This window comes from Argopecten irradians, chromosome 8 (assembly GCF_041381155.1).
Source record: "Argopecten irradians isolate NY chromosome 8, Ai_NY, whole genome shotgun sequence".
NCBI classification, from domain to species: Eukaryota; Metazoa; Mollusca; class Bivalvia; order Pectinida; family Pectinidae; genus Argopecten; species Argopecten irradians.
Genome location: NC_091141.1, coordinates 32,975,500 through 32,997,793, shown reverse-complemented (window position 1 = coordinate 32,997,793; position 22,294 = coordinate 32,975,500). Strand labels below are relative to the sequence as shown.

At 34.5% G+C, this 22,294-nt stretch overlaps 1 protein-coding gene and 1 long non-coding RNA gene across 4 annotated transcripts; one reads left to right on the top strand and one right to left on the bottom strand.

Annotated features, from left to right (window-relative positions):
- The first annotated feature begins 2,617 nt into the window (after window positions 1-2,617).
- On the top strand, window positions 2,618-4,966 carry LOC138328916 (uncharacterized). The gene is made up of 3 exons (XR_011209376.1): window positions 2,618-2,770; window positions 3,495-4,202; window positions 4,759-4,966. It is a non-coding gene; the product is annotated as an uncharacterized lncRNA (long non-coding RNA).
- Window positions 4,967-5,009: 43 nt separating this feature from the next.
- On the bottom strand, window positions 5,010-21,688 carry LOC138330138 (uncharacterized). 3 transcript variants are annotated; one of them, XR_011209532.1, is made up of 4 exons: window positions 21,473-21,667; window positions 7,669-7,754; window positions 5,701-6,062; window positions 5,010-5,664 (listed from the first exon to the last, which is right to left on the bottom strand). XR_011209532.1 is itself a non-coding variant. In XM_069277544.1 (2 exons), the coding sequence occupies exons 1-2, from the start codon at window positions 21,494-21,496 to the stop codon at window positions 14,705-14,707; spliced, it is 492 nt and encodes a 163-aa protein (XP_069133645.1). In that variant the 5' UTR covers window positions 21,497-21,688; the 3' UTR covers window positions 14,035-14,704. The 3 variants fall into 3 exon arrangements, 1 of the variants encoding a protein (XP_069133645.1); XR_011209533.1 differs by lacking the exon at window positions 7,669-7,754; XM_069277544.1 differs by lacking the exons at window positions 5,010-5,664; window positions 5,701-6,062; window positions 7,669-7,754 and adding an exon at window positions 14,035-15,172 and having other exon boundaries at window positions 21,473-21,688.
- Window positions 21,689-22,294: the final 606 nt, after the last annotated feature.

Here is a 22,294-nt window from a genome sequence, read left to right as displayed (position 1 = left end):
GAAAAAGTTCCGTTAGATATGGAACAAATTCACGTGATCGTATTGACGGATAAAGCATTTCGTATTGACGGATAAAGCACAAGTTTATATCCGGCAGTAGTTATCGGTCAGTATGTGGGGACAGTTTTGCAGGATAAAGTATTATAAGGCTCCTTCATATGTGAATATGTCGGATATGGATATTTTACCCGAGGGTCACGTTGTTTGTTTGAGTTGTACGCCTCATCCTATCCAGAACAATATAACTAAGTATCATTTAGGGCCAACCGAGGGTCATCATAATGTTATAAAACCCAGAGGCTAGCCGAGGATTTTACAACATTTTTGTGATCCCTCGAGGGTAGAATATCTATATCCTTTATATCCACGAAGAGTATTTCTCTTCTCATACCTCAACGTTTTATTGCATTTCTACTACTATGGTTTTTCGTCATTTTAAAATAAATTCGAAAAAAATGCAACTGCAAGTCAATTCTCCGTACAAGATAAATTACCGTGGTATTTTCACCGCAAATCCCGTTGTTTTGTATTTTTTTTTAATAAATCTAGTATAGTTTTTGACAAAAAAAATTGTTAAAATTATGTACCGAGAAAAAAGTACGTTTGTTGGCGCACTGTGAGGTCACAGGCTTTATTGCATGTGTAGCTAGGGCATGCTATACAGCTTCAGTCAGACGACATGAGTGTATTGCCCTAGACCAGCCAGTGTTACACGTGTAGGTATGAGAGAAAGGTATATCATTTTGTAAACACTCGGGTAGAATGTTTTTTCTCCTAATTCAACGGTTTGTTTTCAGTTTAACAATTATCAAAGCCCGCCATCATAAGACATAAGTAGTATAAAAGTGCCTGAGACTTTAACGCAGATCCCGTTGATTGCAATCGTTAAAGTCAAAACCACCATAGTTTCTCAAAGTAACGTTAACATTCATCGACAAGTACTAAAATAACGTCATGACGTTGTATTGCACGGGTACCCATGCAATACAGTCTCAATTGGCATGGGGGTAGTTTTTGTGTATTTCATGCAATAAAACAGTATTAGGCCAGTTGGTATGAACGAAGAAGTACTATTGCAGTTTGTAATAATGTATTACCATAGTGTAAATCAACATTTAGTTTTGTTTAATGCCTTGTCAAAAAGGTTTCATTAAAAAATATTTTTTTAATTGTTGTCGGTAATTTAGTATAAGATCCAAACACTAAACAATATTTTTAAATGACAAAATAATTAGACATTTCAGTTAATCCTTTGGATTTCAGTTAATCCTTTGGATTTCAGTTAATCCTTTGGAATAAGAGTTGTCCATTAAAGATGTATTTATATCATCGTTAATTATTGTTGATAAGATCAACTGAGATTTGTGCCCTATGCATACTACATTATATACAGTGTATAACTCGATACTCCGGATGCCGATAGTAACGGACAACTCACAATCCGGACAGAAATGTCATAGAATTGATTTTATTATTATTAACTAAAATAATTCCAGCATTCAAGAAACTTTACAATCCAGTCGGATTGAACAGAGGGGACATAAATAAGTCTCCGGATTATCGAGGGTCCGCTGTAAAGGATATGGAAATCAAACAATACTTACACCTGTCTCTATAAAGGTCATCAATTTTTAAGAATACTTTAAATATCATTCTGCGAACTCTCACAATGACGTAAGACAAGGCTTTTCGTGACCTCTTGAACTCTGATTAAGTATTAAATATTAATTTAGTACCCCAAAGCCTAATTCTCAATGTTAATACAATACATTGGGTTTAGTAGTAACTATATATAGGTACTGTTACATTGGCGTTATAAATGTTGGTAGTTGCCAATGCACCTCGTCTACTGGAACTGCGAACATAGGCTGTGTAGTTTCGGAACCTAGGTGACAAGGTGATCCAATTGCATGAATGTAATCAACATGCGATATGAAAGAATCAATATATGTATACTACACATCTACCTTTTACAGATAACGATGATTGCATGAATTATCCAAAACAGCGTAATAAGTATCAGTGAATAATAATGCTAGTCAACGTTTTGTTGGGATTTCATGTTAAAACCCTAAGCATTTACTCAGTGTAAGCGATACACATATGAAGATTCCAACATTAACAAATAGCATAATTTATTAAAGACAAAAAAGACATAAGGACAAGACACAAATAAATTTTAAGATCGATCGTAATCCAAAATGAACTTTAAAATACTGTAATGCAATATATACAGAGTTCGAGGCCGGATAGGGCACGAGTCAATAAATTGTCATGCTTTGTTAAATTGTGTTTCTTTGATATTTATTATATATATATATAATATATATATCAATGAAAAGATATTTCTGAAATTTTAATTGGTTGTTTTATGACAGAAATGCATGGAAATGGATGTCTGAAACATTGACATGAACAATGGGGGAGCAAGTGAGGAAAGCAATCGAATCTACTACAACAGACTCTCACAGTCAAACCATCACGCCATTATAGAGAGAATCTGTTCAAAGGATAAAAGAATGCTTGACCAAGTATAGGTGTGATATAAGTCATCAAAAGATATGTTCATTACATGACTTGACGAGCCTAGAGAAAACGTTCCAAGATATGCCTTGTCCGAATATGAGGTGGACGTAGTATGTGTGACAAGACACGAGGGAGATAAACTCTAGACTACTTGAAGAGGAAAAGCAGCACGAATACCAATATTGTCGCGTGTATTCATCTGGATGTTGAAAATAAAGATGGCACTTTACGAGTACCAAAACAGGTAGTTTTATAGATTTTTCTCCTAAAACAATAAATATCTTGAATATATAAGCTATTGTTCTGATTATTTAAAAAAAAGTTATAATATCGTTATCACTCGTCTTTATCTATTTCTCATGGGTAAGTGTTAGCTGTTTGACCAAAATGATGATGATGATGTTGTTAATGATGATGATGATGATGATGACACGATATAAGCATAATGCTAAAATGTAGTTATTATGATAAACAAAAACCCAAATAATTGATGATTTCTCTTGATGAAGTCAACTGAATCAAGCTTTCAATGAGAATGATTCAAGTACATGTATCATGTGATACCAGGATACCGTTTGTGCGGGACTATTGTTTCTCTTGGTCAGGAAATGGCGTTAAAATGAAATCCAGCGTTAACTTCATTTCAGCAGGAATTTACAAAGAGCTATGTATTTCATCCCCAATGGAGATGCCAGTCCCTCACAAACGTTATCGGGTATCACGGGACCCATTAATGAATTCTACCAAACCCTAGTACATGTAAATGAATAATATCTTAAATTGATAAATTCTACTTACACATATGATTAATACTTTCAATTGATGAATTCTTCAAAATAAACCAAACTAATTGGTGAGTTTAATTGATGAATTATACATATACCAAAATATTTGAAGGTTTCAGTTAAGTAATTTTCTACTAACATCTGAAGAGGTTGATGGTGATAATAAACCCTTTTATCGTTCAGAATCGTCGTTTACTTGGGGAGAAGTATCCGTGTGATACCATCATCAAAATTCAAGAGGCAAACTGTGTAATGGAGCAACATGTCGCAGCGAATTTTTCCGAATTCCAACCTCTCGCAGAAACAAATCAAAGACGTGAAATGATCACCAATTGGTTAAAGAAATACGAAGAAGCTCTCAAAGAAATAATCTCTGCATGCAAAAGCGAGAGCAAAATAAAACAAGTCGTCGGTAATTTGACTGATGATATACTGAATAGCACAACTCAGGGCAATATGGATTTTTCAAAAGAATGTCAAAATGAAAACGTCATGACATTTAAATCTTTATTGCAACGGGAACTTCCAGATAAGGCCTTGTGTGAGAAGGTAATGCAGGTCATCAGCGAAATGATCAGCTATATCCTAGTCAACATAGAGAGGTTTAAACAAGATTTCTTTTTCATTAAAAACAGATATATTCGGGAAATATTTGACAGCATCACCAGGATAATTATCAGGAGATGTCGACATTTTGAAACGGAATGCATTGAAGTAACCAACTGGTTGAGGTCAATTTTTAAAAAGAAGGATGAAGAATTGAAAGAAGCACTTAATCAGTCGTTACAAAGCTTGCACGGGTACTTCAGATGCGCTTTAGAAGAGGAGAGGAACTCAAAATTGTTCAGGATCTTCAATTTACGACTACAAAAACTACCCCACCAAAATATCGTAAGTGAAAGTTTTCAAAACTTTGTGTTCGTATGCAGGTAATTACTCGCAATTTATAAACCAAAACATACATAATGAATTAAATACAATAATAAATAATATAAATCTTAGAATTCATTACATTTGTCGATTCCTTTGCAATACAGTACAGTACAACAGTTCTAATGTTCCTTTCTTTTCGATGTTGCAATATTACACAGGCATACATGCGATGTATTCAGGTAAATTCAGGTCAATATCAGATGCTATTTATAGGTCAAATTTTTGACCTGAAAATCGACCTGAAATTCATATGAAAATTGACCTAAATTTGACATGAAGAATTTTACAGGTCAATTACAGGTGAAATGGACCTGAAATTGACCCGAATTCATATGAAGATTTGTTCATGTCAATTTCAGGTGACCAAATAACCAATTAAATTTTCGTTTTTTTCACGTGACTTTGACCTCAGGTAATTTCAGGTCAATTTCAGGTCAAGATTGATTTGAAGATATATTACCTGTGTAATAATGCAGATTCAAAACAAACCAATAGTTCTTTTTTCATATTTCAGCATGCCCCTTGACATCCTTTTGCTACGGAGTTGCGGATTCTAAAAATGGTCAACTTGTATTTGGATTCAGGGCAGAGAGTTTTGATCGTACTCATGTAACAATAAGTCCCTCTCTGAAAAGCATCTATTGACTTGAAAACAATCAGAGAGGCAACACAGGAATCCAAAACTGTAGATGAGTTAATTGGAAACAGTCTTGAATTGTCACTCGAGGATACGAAACGTCTCTTTAAACGTTATCGACAAATATGGTAGACATTTCTTTTGTGTTTCTCTGGCGCGAATATTGGTTGCTATTTGAGGCGATGGTTCAATTTCCAATTCACATGGCGGTTGACTTTTCTTCTGAAGTTCCTCCGTGTGAAGATCGGTTGCTGCTTGATGCGATGGTTCTGTTTCCGGCATCCAAGATGGTAGACATTTCTTTTGTGGTTCTCTGGCGCGAATATTGGTTGCTATTTGAGGCGATGGTTCTATTTCCAATTCACATGGCAGTAGACTTTTCTTCTGAAGTTCCTCCGTGTGAAGATCGGTTGCTGCTTGATGCGATGGTTCTGTTTCCGGCATCCATGATGGTAGACCCTTCTTTTGTCGTTCCCTGACGCGATTATTGGTTGCTATTTGATGCAATGATTCTATTTGCGATACCCATGGTGGTAGACTTTTTTTCTGGGGTTCCTTCGCGCGAATATTGGTTGCTGCCTTGGTGCGATGTTTCTGTTTCCGGCATCCATGATGGTAGACTTTTCTTCTGAGAATTACTCGAGCGATTATTGATTGCTGCTTGATGCCATGGTTCGGTGTCCGGCATCCAATATGGTAGACTTTTCTTTTGGTGTTCCCTCGCGCGATTACTGTTTGAGATATGATGAAATGGTTCAGTTTCCGGCATCCATGATTGTAAACCTTTCTTTTGGTGTTTCCTCATCCATGATTGTAAACCTTTCTTCTGTGGTTCCCTCACACGAATATTCGTTGATATTGGATGAAACGGTTGTGTTTCTGTCATCCATGATAATTTCTCATCAGGTTGATTCGTACAATTTATTGTGGGGACCTTGTGATATTGTATTATTCTCGGGGAGCAATGCTGAGGTTGTGTTTCATCCGTCGATAAAAAAATGTCTTTTGATAATTTTTTGTGGGAAATTGTTTTTGAGATATGATGAGTTCGTTTTTGTTCCGGATCCCACGAGAGCATGATTGTTTTTCGATTTTGGAGATTACATTCGGGGAATAATTGTTGAATTTGCGGAAATCGTAGAAGTTAGAAGATTCTCTCTCGGGATTGTTTTCGTTTTGACCTGTTGAATAAGAAATAACAATATATTTATACTTTTGACTGGTCCCACGTTATTGTATTTCCTACCGATAGTGTCTTCATATTTTGTATAATAGAGCAAAAATACTACCACCATGAATTATTGTTCACCATTATTCTATTACTTGACCTGTAAAATTGTGTCTCAATTATTGTTAACCATTATTCTATTATTTGACCTGTATAAATTGTGTCTCAATAAAGTAACCATTATTTCATTATTTGACCTGTATAAATTGTGTCTCAATAAAGTAACCATTATTCCATTATTTGACCTGTATAAATTGTGTCTCAATAAAGTAACCATTATTCCATTATTTGACCTGTATAAATTGTGTCTCAATAAAGTAACCATTATTCCATTATTTGACCTGTATAAATTGTGTCTCAATAAAGTAACCATTATTCCATTATTTGACCTGTATAAATTGTGTCTCAATAAAGTAACCATTATTCCATTATTTGACCTGTATAAATTGTGTCTCAATAAAGTAACTATTATTCCATTATTTGACCTGTATAAATTGTGTCTCAATAAAGTAACCATTATTCCATTATTTGACCTGTATAAATTGTGTCTTAATAAGCCAATTTTGAAAGCCTGTTGGTTATTTTTTTGTTCCTTTTGCAATAAATAAAGAAACTTTGCTTTTTGGTAAACAAGATCAAAATTGTATAAAAGGATTGTATCAAAGGATTGATAATGAAATTGTTCTTTATATTAAATTATATATACAATACAAGATGCCTACATGGTTCATTTAATATTTTATATTTCTAAATTCTATTAAAGCATATTACCATGTTCGAAAATATATAGCTTATGGAAAAGGAGAAAAAGAATTAATAAATTTAATAAAGATTGGCAAAAATGGATAAAACTAGTTCAAACTCTAGTGCAAACCCCTGACATTTTGTCCACATATTATATTGAAATCAAATAGCTATTGATGCATATTTTGTTTTTCATGTGTCATGCTTGCACTATGTATACATTTGTATATATCCGTTAATTGATATCCAATTTCTGCCCACCGCCCTCCCCCCTTCCCTTAGACAGCATATGTATTCCCTTTAAGCTATCGCCACTTTACCTCCTTCCCCTTTCTTACCCCCACTTCTGATTAATGATAATTTAAAAAATGTAATTTCTTATGTATGAAAAAGGAAAATGCCAGAATGGAAGGACAATTTAGACAAGTAATTTACATGTATATATGGCAAATACAGTTTGTGTTGAATCATTTTTTGGAAAGCCGCGGATTGATCATTCAAAATCGTTCATTCGGGTTAACATCCCAGTCCACTTTGTAAGACATCTCATAGATAATGATGAAAAAAAATCGGATTATCACCTTTGAAAACAAAGAAAAAGTGTTAAATCAAAGGCCATGTTCATGTTTAGGCGTCATTTTTAACATTATTTTCACGCAAAACTCATATTATTATTTTTATTTTGATATTTATAATAATCTATATTGTAAATTTGTATTTGATAATTAATAATATTTTGTACTAAAAATACTTGACAATTAGCTTTCATATTAAAATCCGGATTTGTTTATACCTGTATCCAGTTTTACTATTACCTTTGACTAAAAATGGCGGCCGTTACGATTGCCCTTTCTCACAGTTTCCTACTGCTGCACAATTGTGTTCAGCATGAAACTTGTAGCTGAAATACAAATAATCATCAACGGAGTACAATTTCAACAGGATGTTTAAATTAAACCTTTGGATCAATAACACATAGCGCATATGATACATTGCGTTTAAAGTAATTATGACATATATAACAAAGAATTATGTGATACATTTTAAAGTGCTTTAGTTTTGTGTTAATAATTGCTAAAATTAAACATCAATTATCAGTTTACTATTGTGTTTAATTTTACATTCCTTAGGCTTGATTATATTTGGTCTATGTTTATCCTTTTTGACATTTGAGATAAAAACTCGTGTGTGATAATTGTGTATAATCCTCTGGCAATTTACTTCGATACCTCTTACATGTAGGAAAGATTTTATGTTTCATTATATTACGTAAACGGATAAATATCACGGCCATCCTAATTGCCGAATAAGCGATATCTATAATTTTATTGTCTGTACATTATTTAAGCGTGACATATTTGATTTGTAAAGCAGTTAGGTCTCCGACTTTGTACGGAACACAACGGCTATATTATGGACACTCCTGAATAGCCCTCCGTCAAGTCAAAGTTATCGTCATTTAATTTCAAAGTTAAACTTCAACATTTTCTTACGTCATCTTTACTTCTTGAAAAAACGTGCGGAAGTTTCCGTATGTTAATATCAAAGATTTATTGACTTATATTTCATTACACTGGTGCCAATTTCGGGCCTCGAATTCATGATTGAAGGCACCCAATCGCCTAGGCAAACACAAATTACAAATACATGTAATTACTTTTTGAATGTATTTGTAATTGTAATTAATTACATTTACAAAACTGAGTAATTGTAATTGTAATTGAGTTTTGACCAAGTAATTGTAATTGTAATTAATTACATTGCAATGTAATTGACCCCAACCCTGACACCAACCTGGAAACAGTCGGTACAGTCTGTATAAATTAAGTAAAAAAAGTGGAACAGTAAAATACGGACGAATCGAATCATCGGATGTTTTGCTTCAATTCATATCATTTAATTGTTCCATCATAAAACATACACAAATGTGTACATATGTGTGTGTGTGTTTTTAATGAAGTGTCCCTCTGACCATCCGTACAAACTTTTCCGTCTCTAATTCTGATTCTATGAAGCTTAATTTGTTAAAATGTTGACTCTGAAACTTGTGCTGTCTATGGCAATATTATATGTATCATCTAATTTTGCAAACATACATTATGTTTTAGAAATCAATTAGTAGTGAATTTTAAATATTTTTTTTTCCATTTTATTTTCTAGAATGACATCCGCATAAAAGACTCAGTGGATCAGGTATTGCTGATGGACTAATTGTCAAGATGTACCAAGTAAAGATAGTTCCACAAAATACCAGTGTGAGACCCATAGTAATTGTACATACCATCGAAGGCGCTTGTTCTATACATGGAGTTCTGTCTAGCAGACATTTTATCACTCGTACTTTCACCAAGCAATTGATATGAAGCTGGATAATCTTAATATTAGTTTAACGTCCTTTTGATAGCCAGAGTCGTGTAAGGACGTGCAAGGTTTGTTGTCCGGCCTACCCGGAGAAAAAACCACCAACCAGCAGTCAGTACCTGGCAACTGCCTCACATGGGATTCGAACCCGCATCCAAGAGGTGGAGGGCTTGTGGCAAGATGTCGGGACATCTTAACCACTATGCAGACTCAGTTGTGAACTGACTATCACAGTTTTGTGAAGTGTATGATATCAAAAGACCAAAGTGATGCTTATTAATTAAGATAAATTAATAAGCTTAAAGTGTTTTGGTTGTAATTTCAGTTTGGAACATATACATTCACAGAATGAGTCTATAGAGATCTGTTATCAAGCCATATGGACATAACATTTTAGTTTATTTTTTAACGAGGACATCAAATGTTTTGAAAGGATGTTTCATAAAGATATTTCAGTATGGTGAGGGTATGTTGAATGATGGCATACAAGTTTATAGTGTGGTGACTGATGTAATAAGTGTATGTTTACAGTCAAGTAATTATGACTGATGAAAAGCAAAAGCTATAGTGTGATGAGGGCATACATTTACACTCTGATGACTGATGTCTCAGTAATGATGAGGGCATAAGATTATAGTGTGATGACTGCTTAGGGCATATATTTACAGGGTGATGATTGATGAGGGTATACGTTTACAATGTGATGACTGATGATGGCATAAGTTTATAGTGTGGTGATTGATGAGGGCATAAATTTACAGTGTGATGACTGCTTAGGGCATATGTTTACAGGGTAATGATCGATGAGGGCATAAGTTTACAGTTTGATGAATGATAAGGGCATAAGTTTATAGTGTGATGATTGATGAGGGCATACGTTTACAGTTTGATGACTGATGAGGGCATAAGTTTATAGTGTGATGATTGATGAGGGCATAAGTTTACAGTTTGATGACTAATGAGGGCATAAGTTTATAGTGTGATGATTGATGAGGGCATAAGTTTACAGTTTGATGACTGATAAGGTCATAAGTTTATAGTGTGATGACTGATAACGGCATAAGTTTATAGTGTGATGATTGATGATGGCATACGTTTACAGTTTGATGACTGATGAGGGCATACGTTTACAGTGTGATGATTGATGAGGGCATAAGTTTACAGTTTGATGACTGATGAGGGCATAAGTTTATAGTGTGATGATTGATGAGGGCATAAGTTTACAGTTTGATGACTGATGAGGGCATAAGTTTATAGTGTGATGATTGATGAGGGCATAAGTTTACAGTGTGATGACAGATGAGGGCATACGTTTATTGAGTGACGGCTGATGAGGGCACAAGTTTACAGTGTGATGACTGATGAGGGCATATGTTTATAGTGTGGTGATTTTTTTATTTATATAAGCTGAATAAAAGTTGACAAAAGAATTTCTATTGATGCAGTTTTGTCTCTATATCTGCCCTTTCCCTCAAATCCATTTATATATATATGATATGGTTTGGTGAAAGGAATTAACTGTATTTTTGGTGTCAAGTAATGTCACAGTTCAGATATTGTAGTGACAATATAATTATTTCTATTTGAAAGAGGAGGCAGTAGAAATATAAGCATTAATAAGTTGTTGCTTAGGAAAAAATAATGTTGCTAGGGACATTTTCAATGGCAAATGGTCCTAAAATTTCACTTTTTATATAATTAATTAATTTTAAGCATACTCAATAAGCTTCCAGCAGTGATATTTACTTTTTGAATGAAACAAATACAATATTGAAAGAATAACAAACAGAAATGACCCTATTTTTCTAGTAAAAATGTGTAAAAATGACCTAATTTCAGTCATCCAATAAGAAAACAAATTAATTTTTCTACCCATTTTTATTTTTTCTTTCATTACTTAAACATCCATTAATGATCCTCAGTAATATAAATTGCATGGCAAATGTACGGATTTTCCATAATTTTTCAACAAAAAGTGCACATTTTTCGTCAATTTTGGGAAGTCAGGGATGTGGCTATTTACTGTTACCATAGCAACCATCCTATAATTTTGGATTGTTTATTAATAATTTATTTTAATCAAATATACTTCATTTTAGGAAAATATATTGTTTTCATACAAATGTCATTTTTATAAATGCTTGAATTTTCCATAAAAATATCCTTCTTTTTCAACATTTTTCCAATTATGAGACCTTGTTGCCATGGCAACCAAATTTCCATGCCAATCAGTAAAAATGGCCTTCCAAACAACTTAATTCTTTATGGAATTTGTTTCTTAGCCAAAGGGGGTTGCTTATAAGTATATATTTTGAATTTCTATTTTTTTCACTTTCCACCTAAAGCTTGATGCTTATTGGCACGGAACGTGGAGTGTCAAATAAAATGTATGTTGTCAAGAAACATTTTAATCATATATCTGTTTTAGTGTTTTCACAATATACACATATTAAATACAATGTTTTATCTTTATTTTTAACCCAGTAAATTTAGATTATACATATACAATACATATTATTATTACATGTATGTAGGTGTATGTACATGTAGTTGTTGTATTGGATATATCCAATGTATTTGTAATTGGTACAAAAGAATGTCACATATTGATATACATGGGGATACAGGTATACCTGAATAAATACATCTGTACGTACTGTGAACTCTAGGCACAGGTCTGTCGCCGTGGCAACACACGCATATGGCCCTTTTCTCCCTCTTTCCCCAACTCCACCAATGGCAAATTTTCAAGTAAAGAACTCACTTATACCCAGCCCCACCCCAAACCTACTTATAGGAATATATTGTATGTGTATTTCGCCACTCTGACGCTAATTCTGTCATCTGGTCATAAATTGCTATACCTGTAATTTAACTAATAAAATAACCGAAAATAAGAAATGTTTCTCTTAACTTTAATGTCTAAAGACTTTTTTAGATAAGGTTGACATAAATATGTTGTAATAAGATGTTTGTATAAATTTCCTTTAGATGAATATTTTATCAAACGTATAAATTCCTGTCTAAAAAGATCTTCTAACTTGAGTTTTAATAGATCAGATTTAAGAAACGATTCCAAATCATATATATATATAGCCCAAACCACATTTTTTTAATTCCAATCTCAAATGTAAAATCCAGCTATGATTATTTTCTTCCATTTCTAATTTTCCTGATAGTAGATCAAGTTAGAAGAAAAACACTACTAATGCTATGGTATATATTGAAGAAACTCTTCCAAGTTAGATATATACCATAGCGTTAGTAGTGTTTTCTCCACACCAAGTACTCTAAGTCTTTTTGTGAAGCTGATGTGTACCTTTTCAATTCATGACCTTTATGAAATCCCTATATTTCACATCTTTAACTCAAAAACACTAATAACGTAAGAACATACTATTTCGATTAATTAATCATAACAACACTTAAATGTATCTCATATTAGGAAAACATGCACCATTATTGCGCAAACAGCGTAATTCACAGTGATAGAATAACATTGACAGTAATTAATGCAACCAACATCTAATTATTTTTTGATGTACCAGTTCTAAAGACGGGCTATCAAGCAATATCATAACCATCAGAAGACACCAAATCAAAATTGGAAATCATTAATTCTATTTATTTTTCTTCTCTAAATTGATCATTTTGTAAAAAAAGTAGTGATTTACCATCTTGAAATGAAGGTTCCGTTATTGATAACATAAAAAAAGTTTTAATGGAATTATTAATAAATTTTGTATTTTTACCTGAAAATGTAAGTTTTAAAAGTAAAACTTTCGTACACAAATTTAATCTTCAACTTATCTATTTCATATTTTTTTCCTATCATAGAAAGAAAGAACAGACTATAGCTTAAACTCACTCGGGTGTAAAACATGTTGGCCAGGTAATACAGGTAAATTTCAGAATGTTGGCGAAGTGTGAAAAACAGACACCACAGGTGAAAATTACAGGTAGCCGTGGGTACTGCCCATTACATGTATGGGGGCTTTGGTGTCAATCAGCTAAAGGCTGGGATCTAGGGGGGGGGGGTGCACCCCCCCCCCCCCCCCCACAACTTAAAGAACCAATGTTTTTCTGAAGCCTTATGACCCACTGATAACGAAATCGAGAGGTAACATTGTATAAACTGGGATGAACTTCCGGTTATGACGTCATCAAGATGGCCGCCATCTCGAATTTCACTAAAATTTGAAAAATGGTCATAACATTGACATTTTTCAACCGAAGAAGACAAATGAGGCATCAAAATGACCACAATAGAACAACAAATACATATCAGGACCATATAATCCAATATATGAAGTTATTTTTACGCAGGAAATGAAACATTCGGATTTTAAGCTCAAAAATGGTAATATTTTAGCAAATTTCTCATATTTGGCTTGACGCAGCAAAAATGATTGCCAACAGAAAACTATTATTTCTAATCAGTTATTTGCACTCTTATCAATCAGTAAAAACAACACCAACAAAAAACAATGTTAACATTGTATAAGCTCCGGTTATGACGTCATCAAGATGGCCGCCATTTCGAATTTCACTAACAATAGAAAAATAGTCATAACATTGACATTTTTCAACCGAAGTAGACAAATAAGCTATCAAAATTACCACAATCGAACAACAAATACAAATAAGGACCAAATAATCCTATATAAATAGTGATGTGTACGCAGGAAATGAAAAGATAAGATTTTAAGCTCAAAAATGGTAATATTTTAGCAAATTTTTCATATTTGGCTTGACGCATGTATAATTGTTTCCCAACAAGAAACTATTATTCGTAATCAGTTATTTGACTTCTTATCAATTAGTAAAAACAACAACAACAAAAATATACAGAAATGCAAAAGATAATTATTGTTATACCATCATTTGGTTTACATCACCGGCTGCGTATATATGATTGCTGTTTTTTCCAAACCGCTGACACTACAGTTTCCGGATGTCTTAGAATTTCCTGAAGATAACATTGGCAATTGATGATTCATATCTTAACTCATTTGAATTTTAAGTTTGCTTAATATCTAAATGGGACTTGACAATTTTCTTACATAATCCATTTTCATGTTCGAAAATTTGAAGAGTAGTAGCGTCTCAAAATGAATTTTTACAGCACAACGCCAACTAATAGGGTATCAAATTGAAACTGAAGAAAGCATTTGTTTCCGTTAATACCACGACACTTTCCGAAATTTGTTTCTTTTAGAAATAGAGCATCCACTGTTAACTTTATTTTTCTATGTATAACGTAGGGAAATGTCAGATGGTTACTGCAGTATCACATATTTCTTTCAATAGTTCTTAATAATAAGCATTATCGTTGTGTGTGCTTTCTCGCCAGAGTGACGATGAGCTGATGAGCTGATGTGACATTACATTACCGGTTCCGTCGTAGTTCTAACTTGTCAACCGTCCATTGCCAGATGTAACATCAATAACATCAGATGTGGGGGCTCATCCTGTTTTCAACCTTGTGATTCACATATCGTATATGATGTTCCAGACCTCTCCGGTAGGATGGAAAAGACACCAGAGCCACATTCTGCGAAGGGTTGAGTTGCTTTTCCTTAATTCGTATGAAGCACAATTCCTCATTCTTGTGAACCCCCAGTGACCATAGATGGCACAGGTGGATTCTTTGAGGTCATAAATGAGATCTACAGTGAAGTTCCTCTCTTTGCCAAGTCTGAAGAGCACTGTAGAAAACTTTTTCTGGAGAGTCTTCAATGGTGTATCCACGCATACACCAGATGCTACACAACCAGTACCTTCAAGGGACTGGGGAAAGTCTGACCAATGAAATTTAACGCTTATGACCTCATTTAAGACCTCGAGGATACCACCTGTGCCATCTATAGTCGCACGAGTGTCCACAAGGTTGATGAATGGTGCTTGAATCATTCCACCATTCGAAGAATCTGGATCTGGTGTAATTTCCTGAGAGGTCTGAAACAGCATATACAATATGTTAGAATCTGAAGGAGATCCCACATCCCTGAACCTGTTATTCCTGATATAAACTCTGGCCATGGATGGGTAATGAAAGATGACAGGCTAGAACATCACTGGTAATGTAGTGTCACATCAGCTCATCAACATCGAAGACGACGCTCTGGCTTTCGACGAATTGGATACTGATATCTCGATTACTCTGATTCGGACTGCATGTACCAGCTACCAGACATGCCAAGTCACGTCAGAGGATAGTGCAGTGAGGCGGGAAAGCACGCACAATGATAATGGTTATAATTGAGAACCAGTGAAAGAAATATGTGACATTGTGGTAACCATCTGACATTTTGCTTATACTATGCATAGGAAATAAACGAAACTGTGACTTGTCCTACCTAGATATTCTGTCAAATTTACATTTATGTTTCCAACTTATAAATCGCCAATAGTCAAACTTATTTGAGGAACTTATAATACACCAGGAAACTGTAGTGTCAGCGGTTTGGAGTTAGAAAATAGCATATACCCAGTATACGCACCCGGTGATGTTTTATAAACTTAATGATGGTAAAACAATAATTCTTTTTTGTATCTATATATATTTTTATTGTTTTACTGAGTGATTAAAGGTCAAATAACTGTTTACGAACAATAGTTTGTTGTTGGTAAACATTTTTACTGCGTTAAGCCAAATATGAAAAATTTGCTAAAAAATAATCATTTTTGAGCTTAAAATCCGATTTTTTCATTTCCTACCTAGAAATCACTACATATATTTAATTATGTGGTCCCGATATGAATTTGTTGTTCTATTATGATCATTTTGATACCTTATTTGTCTACTTCAGTTGATAAATGTTAATGTTATGACTATTTTTCAATTGTTAGTGAAATTCGAGATGGCGGCCATCTTGATGACGTCATAACCGGAGATTGTACAATGTTAACATTGTTTTTTTTGTTTTTGTTTTTTTTTTTTGGCGTTGTTTTTACTGATTGATAAGAGTTCAAATAACTGATTAGAAATAATAGTTTTCTGTTGGCAAACATTTTTGCTGCGTCAAGCCAAATATGAAAAAATTGCTAAAAAAATTACCATTTTTGAGCTTAAAATACGATTTTTTCACTTCCTGCGTAGAAATCACTACATATATTGCATTATATGGTCCTGATATGTATTTGTTGTTCGATTGCGGTCATTTTGATGCCTCATTTGTCTTCTTTGGTTGAAAAATGTCAATGTTATGACTATTTTTCAATCTTTAGTGAAATTCGAGATGGCGGCCATGGTGCACGTGGACCCCCCCCCCCCCCTAGATCCCGGCCTACTATTAAGGTGTAGTGCACTACTAGTTTACCTAAAGTGCACTAGGTGTTAAGTTTAGCTTACAATCAACAGTAAATATTAATTATATATTACATAAATCCATGTTTCCGGAATTGAAAACTTTCGGCTGTATAATGGGACTCATTCACGTACCACGTGATACCCGATAACGTTTGTTCGGGACTATTTTTTCTATTGATGATGGAATGACGTCAAATGATGTTATCGGGGAATAACTTCATTACAGCAGGAAGATAACAAATAGTTACGTTCCATCACCACTGAAGATACCAGTCCCGCACAAACGTTATCGGGTATCACGTGATACATGAATTAGTCCCATTCCTGAATCAATACACGGTTATTATCTTACACTGCGACCTTCGTTTGGTAAACCGATATGACTAGGCTTTTTGTATCCTTTATATGCAATACGTTATCTATTAAGGTTAGGTAAAATAAATAATATTGAAGCGAATGATTGTACAATATTTTGATTAGAGTTATTTCCCTTGATTTCCGGAAGTGTGTAATGATTCTTTGATTAATTAATGACTAATAAATGGGTAAGGCTGGAGTGTTGATGATAGTTTCTAAATTTACAGTTACATGTAGGAAAGATATATTAGCAAATTAAAAGTTGATCACTGTTGAAATAAATAAGAATTTAATTATTGAAGTTTTGTATACCAGGAATAATTTACTGATTCTAAGTTAGTAGTTCAGAATGATTGTCAAAGGGGAGCACGATGTAAGAGGCGAATCTCTGCTTCGGCAAGATTCTGTCAGTGACCAAGCTGAATAAGTTTGGTCCCAGCTGAGTAAGTTGGGGTTCCACTGTTGCTACCACTATGGGGTATACGTTACAGGGTACTCCAGTACAGGGTGACGTACTGACGAGTACAGGGTAACGGGGTGTCAGTTCGATACCAGGTGTTCAGCAACACAGGACGACGTGTTACTTGAACAATGAGACAAGGTTTGCAAAGGCACTCGCGATCGGTGCCGCGGTAAAAGGGTGACTCGGTATAGGTGTCGTGATAATGTGTACTTTGTACACGAGGAACTGACTGTCATAGTGAAGCAGCCTCTTTACTTAGACCTGTGGTATTGAAGATACAGTGTGCTCAAGTTGATTCAGTTGTTGTATTTACCAGGTGTAAATGAATCGGATCATGGTTGTTAACATGTGATTATGAGTCAAGTAGACTAGCCATTTATTTGTATATATTGTTGGCAGTATTTAGTTTGTTGTGTTTAACAGTGCCTGGGTCCAAGATAGAACTTGGTAACGGACCGTACTACAGTTGTAGTTGCAGCACAGAGTAGCAACAGGCATAGCCGGTCACGCGACCGTTACAATATATAAGGGATTAACATACCGTTATATGATAACCTTTTATATATTGTCACGGAAGCATGTATAATTGGGACTGTATATGTACTTATTATGTTGTTATTTTGTTGTATCTGTTGTATTTGAAATAGCGCGGTAAGTTGGGGTTTTAAATAGGTAAGTACCGTTAGGCGGAAACTACGTCACGGGTAGGTGTTCATGGCTGGTGCTATGTCGTGACGGACATGTTTCGTTGTCCGCGTGTCCGATAAGACTTATCGGAGATTCCATAACTGTGAGCCAGGCACAGACATCAGACTGTGGTAAGTACTCTTTCTACCTTACTTCTATTCTGTTTTAGTTGGTATTATTGTATTGTAGCGGGATTGGACTGGGTCGATCATCGGTGACCAGGTAGCTCAGTCGGTAGAGCACTCGGCTAGTATTCTGAGGGTCCCGGGTTCGAATCCCGGTCTGGCCGCTACATTTTCTCCTCTCCTGTTACAAAATTGGCGCCCAACTAAATAACCCACGGTGGTGGCGTTTGGAAGGGTCTCGTGTGTCTTCGAGGGCGAAGACTTCGAGAAAGGAGGGAGGAGTGTAGCGGGATTGGACTGGGTCGATCATCGGTGACCAGGTAGTTCAGTCGGTAGAGCACTCGGCTAGTATTCTGAGGGTTCCAGGTTCGAATCTCGGTCTGGCCGCAACATTTTCTCCTCTCCTGTTACAGTATTGTACCTGACATTATCGTGTCAGACAATCTAGGTATCTGTGCGCTCCAGTTCTCCAGTCGACCGTGACTATTGTTTATCGAGTAGATTGAAATATTTTGTATTTATGTTACTTCATGTCATATTTCATATGTATCATATATAGTAACATAGTATACTTACTTAATGCATGTGTTTTGTGACTATATATGCAATTCATCACTATGAATCACTGGTTTCACTCGATTATAAAACTGCGGAAGCCCAGTTCTATTGTTATAACGGTCAAGTGTTATGTATGTGCGCGCGGGTGCAAAATGTATGGAAGCCGATGAGAGTGTTCTACCTGTTTATAGTATTTTTGTTCATTTTGGAGCCGCACATTATTGTTTATCATTGTATAATAGGTATATATGTTATTTAGTAATTGGTTTACATCTTATTAGTAACATAATTAGTTAAAAAAGTGTAATTCCAGTATAGTTCTATATAGGATCATGTATTGGGAATGTATGGAGTTTGTGTGAAAAATAGAAATAATAATTGTAAATAAATTACTTGTAGCTTCACATATTGGGAGTTGGAAGCAAGCCCACGGAACCAACAGCCATGACCAGGCTTTAGATACCCCAGCAACATCCCACGCAACTGGACCGACCGGGAACGTATACGTATTATCCATCAAGGTCAAGGTCAGCTATGGTGAGCTAGGATGGTCTAACAGCGAAGGTTGTTTTTGATTAACATAACTGCTATACCTGTCGTGTCTTGGACACTAGTGAATAGAGCTAGCTATTACTCTATGGGCTCTGGATTGAGCTGGATGAATGGTGGATGGATGGTGTTCATCTTCCTTAACTCTGGACTGCATACTGCAGAGGCTCTGGATTGAGTGTTTTTTCATCAATAGCTATAGTTGTCAGCTATTTGTCACTGGAACTTTGTGTGAGGCTACATAATCAAGACATTTTAGGGGAACTGTTTGAATGTGTGCGTGTTAGTGAGGGTGTATAACAAAACATTGAAGTAATACAAACTGTTATACGAGTATGGTATGCATGAATGGCTAAACATATGTATATATAGGTGAAACAATAATATATCTACGACCTTCAGCGGAATATACAAGGACGTGTATATATAATCTTGTTCTTAATTGTCCATATACCAGGAATCGTTTCCTGTTTCACAAAAGAACTTATGAAGTAAAGAACAGACTGCAGGCTTTAAAATGGTTTATTTTCCAGTATAATATCTTGCATTGAAAATACTCCCGGTATATTTTCTGTGTACGTGTAAATTAGTTTTAAAATTAAAATCCAGATAAAACAATGAATGAATTGAACTGAGTGAGTAAGCTTCAATCAGGAGCATACATGTATCTAGTCAAGAATTGTTTACCTTAAAGGAAATAGAAAACAATGTACAAATTTATTGTATAAAAATGTTGTGTTTTTGTTTAAATGTCATTAATTGTAAATTTTTTAGTCAATTTTGAAATTGAACCCACCTAGGAAAAACATATTTCTTTAAAAAAATATATTGGCTACATTTCAGCGTTTGACAAACTATTTTCCCGGATCTTTTCTCAAATATTTGCTAAAAGAATCTACATTTGTATGTTTTAAAATGATTGCAAATTGTGGATTCAATAATAATTTTTGGAGCTTTATCAAAGCCTTAACTCTTATCCTGTCAAACAAGTGACTTTAGTCTGCTTGAAAAATCTTTTTGTAATAAAAAAAATCTTTATAAATGCGTATACAATAAAAATGAAACTTTCTTGATGGGTTTGTCAGATGCATATATATCTGAACAATGTTGAAAGCTTTTTTGCGTTCTGCACCCAGCAAGCATCGTGTTGACCACAGGTAATCTCACATTCGCGTAGAGATATTCTAATTAATGTGACAGACTCATGCTTCTCTTGACAGGAATATCCACAGTTTTAACCATGTGAGATTTTTTATTTTTCTTACCCCAGCCAGGAATAGCCACAGTTTTACTCATGTGAGATTTTTCTTTTTCTTACCCCAGCCAGGAATATTCACAGTTTTACCCATGTGAGACTTTCTTTTTTTCTTATCCCAGACAGGAATAGCCACAGTTTTACCCAAGTGAGATTTTTCCTTTTCTTACCCCAGACAAGAATAACCACAGTTTTATTAGTGTGAGATTTTTCTTTTTCTTACCCCAGACAGTAATAGCCAGTTTTACCCATGTGAGATTTTTCATTTTCTTACCCCAGACAGGAATAGCCACCGTTTTACCCATTTGAGGTTTTTCTTTTTCTTACAGCAGACAGGAATAGCCAGAGTTTTACCCAGGTCAGATTTTATTTTTCTTACCCCAGACAGGAAAAGCCACAGTTTTACCAGTGTGAGATTTTTCTTTTCCTTACCCCTGACAGGAATATCCACAGTTTTAACCATGTGAGATTTTTTCTTTTTCTTACCCCATTGTGAGATTTATCTTTTTCTTACCCTACACAGGAATATCCAGTTTTATCAGTTTGAGATTTTTCTTTTTCTTACCTCAGACAGTTTGAATTTTTTCTTATTCTTACCTCAGACAGGGATATACACAGGTTTACCAGTGTGAGATGTTTCTTATTCTTACCCCAGACAGGAATATCAACAGTTTTATCAATGTGAGACTTTTCTTTTTCTTACCCTAGACAAGAATATCCAAAGTTTTACCAAGATATATCAATCCTTGGGATAAGATCCTTAAGCTGTCAAAAACTCGGCAAGCCTTGTGTTTGATCACTTAAAAATCTTTCCCCTCGGCTTGAGATTCTCATTACTTCCCATAGGGGCTGAAATATTCTGGATATACAGCCATTACAACGTCAACAATAAAAGCCATCATTTCATAATTTTGGAACACAAAATTCAATCATGGCATTATCAAAATCTTACCTTCTTTTGAACTTTGATATTCATGGATACTCCTTCTTTATGCAGGTTGATGTTTATTAATTAAGTAATCATACATGCTCACTAAACTCTTTCATTGCACATGAGGAAAAAACACCTATCCTATAACTGTCATAATGCTAAAAGTGTATACATGCTAGCCAATGAACAGTATATTAGTAACAAAAGATATTTATAGCCATTACCTTTATAAGTAACTACAGCTATGTAGACCACTGTTGTGTTCATGTACTGATTCTTTGTACTGGTAATTACAATGTACTATGGAACCCCCACGAATGACATGCCACACACTTATTTTATTTCGTTTAAACGAAGTATTATTTAGTTTTATTTCAATACTATGTCGTTTTATTGAAATACTTTTCCGTTTTATTAAAATACTTTTTCGTTTTATTAAAATACTATTTCATTTTATCCAAATGTTATTTCGTTTTAACGACATGTCATTTCGTTTTATCGAAATAATAGCAAGGTAAAGTACATAACCATTTTAGTATGATCAAATACAAATCAGACGTTCAGAAGGCTGACAGCTTATTTCAAAACTCGAGAATTGATCGAGAGTTTGTATACTACAAACAAATAAGTGCAATTTGTGTATGGAATAAATCTCTGTTTTCATTCTGCTTGCAATAAATGAACAAGTTTATTTTAATGTAAACAGATGACAGTACCTTGCAGCCATCAAACAAGGGATTCCAACCCTCGACCCATTCCAACTATAATTATATTTTAGATTTTTCAAAGATTTTTTCCCATTACAACTTTAGTTTCGTGCTACATACTGTAACAACTTTTGTA